General features: G+C 27.0%; 1 protein-coding gene across 1 annotated transcript; it reads left to right on the top strand.

The window, feature by feature from the left end:
* The first annotated feature begins 882 nt into the window (after positions 1–882).
* Positions 883–1,490, top strand: LOC115240761. Its single transcript, XM_029816116.1, has 2 exons — positions 883–935; positions 1,019–1,490. The coding sequence occupies exons 1-2, from the start codon at positions 883–885 to the stop codon at positions 1,488–1,490; spliced, it is 525 nt and encodes a 174-aa protein (XP_029671976.1).
* Positions 1,491–2,148: the final 658 nt, after the last annotated feature.

Below are 2,148 nucleotides of genomic sequence, written 5' to 3'. Positions count from 1 at the left end.
TTAAAACTTTTTTTATTTTATAAAATAATGTTTTATTAATATAATTACTATATTTTAATATTTTTATTTTATTTATTTAATTACTTTATTTAATTATATTATTAATTAATTTGGTAAATTGATATTTTATAAATATAGATAACGTATAAAAGTTAAGTAATTTGTTATAATTACGTAATAAGGTTATAAATGTAAATACTTCTATGTTTATTGTATTTACTATTGTATATTGTTATCGTAAAGGGCTGAAGTTTGGTATCTAATTCAGGCCCGATTTTGATGAAATTTTATAGGCATGTAACCTGTACTAAATGTAGTCGAATGCTATAAAGTTTACATTTAGTAAGTGCTACGTGTCTATAAAATTTCATCAAAATTGGGATTAGGTCGGACTTACCGCGTAAAGTTTAATTATAAATTAAAAAATTGAAGATTATATACTGTATAAATTTAGTATTAAAACAAAAAATAAAGATATTTTGACTAATTCCGTACATTACGCAATTTAAAAAATTTATTCCTTTAAAAATTTATTATTAATGCAATAGCACTATTTAATGTAATTTTTAAAAATGTAGTTAAATATTTTTTTTTATTTTAGAAACAGTTTAAAACATTTTTAATTTTAGATGGCCTACTGCAAAAAAATATTATGACAAGCAATCTAAAGAAAATGAGCAAAAAGTGTCTCGATCAGAAAACGAGCAAAAGGATAAAAACTTTATAGAAACAGGCATTAATTGTATGAGACAATTGAATTCCGTGTATCATATACTAGATCAACGTACTAAGATCAGTAATTTAACTGAATTTACTTTAATAGATAATTATATAGATAAATTTATAATGCGAAAAATGTATAAGTTTGGAAATGACATAAAAATGTTATTCCATATTGATGAGATTAGGAATTTGCTTACTCAACCTTTACTCCAGTAAGATTTAATATAAATTAATGTGCTATATTAACCTCATAGATTAACTTACTTATTGAACAATTAAAATGTAAATTTTTCAGAACAGCTAATTGCGATCTGGCAAAAAGATATAGCAATGTAAAACTGTTATACTATCTGAGGAATTATTTGCTGGAGATGGAACGAAACAGAATTTATGAACATCCGGTCAAACAGCAGCTTACGGAACAGATTGCTACTATTGCGGCACAATGGTTTCAACCTCGAAAGAATGTATCTTACTCGCGCGTAAAAGCATCACTCGATAGTATTGCATTAGAAGTATTGAATTGTCTTAGAGATAAATATCCCAACCATTCGATATTTTTGACGTCCACCAAATATTTTTCCTATTGGAAAGACAATAATATCTACGATAATCATTGGAACGAAGCAGAAGGAACGCAGATTATGGATACACTCGAAGAATATATATTTGACGAATTAAACTTTCGACTACCAAAGTCTAGAAACGTAAAAGTGGAATACAGATGTATAGATTATGTAAGTAGTATAGATTATAAAACATTATAAAAATATGATCAAATTATGCTATGATTGTGATCATATATTTGTTATTTCTCAAAAATATTTTAATTAATTTCTGTATCGTAATTTCTGACACAGGTCTTAGAAAATAAAATTGGTGAAGGAATAATTTTATTTATAATATATCAGAGTGTGGCCAGGAGACTTGGTCTACGTTGCGATATTGGTGAAGATCGTGGAAATATATACAATATAAAGAGACGTAGTATTTTTCTTTCAATGTTTTGGCAACCAAAATAGTAAGAATAATATTAGATTTGAAATTATTTGAATCTTTCGATATTTTTATTCTTCTCATACATATACATGCACTTCAACAGTTCTCCAAAAACAATCAATCTGCAGATAATTCTACCGGCGTGATAGTCGGTCCACCTTATAGATATAAATTTACACAAAGATATATCTCTCCAACAACAGTGCTCCAAAAGCTGCTCGCACTGTATATATATAAATTTAAACAAAGATATATCTCTCCAACAACAGTTCTCCAAAAACAATCAATCTGCAGATAATTCTACCGGCGTGATAGTCGGTCCACCTTATAGATATAAATTTACACAAAGATATATCTCTCCAACAACAGTGCTCCAAAAGCTGCTCGCACTGTATATATATAAATTTAAACAAAGATATATCTCTC

This window comes from Formica exsecta, unplaced genomic scaffold, assembly GCF_003651465.1.
Source record: "Formica exsecta isolate Colony F162 unplaced genomic scaffold, ASM365146v1 scaffold4467, whole genome shotgun sequence".
In the NCBI taxonomy this organism is placed as follows: domain Eukaryota; kingdom Metazoa; phylum Arthropoda; class Insecta; order Hymenoptera; family Formicidae; genus Formica; species Formica exsecta.
This window is presented reverse-complemented; position numbering and strand designations above follow the sequence as displayed.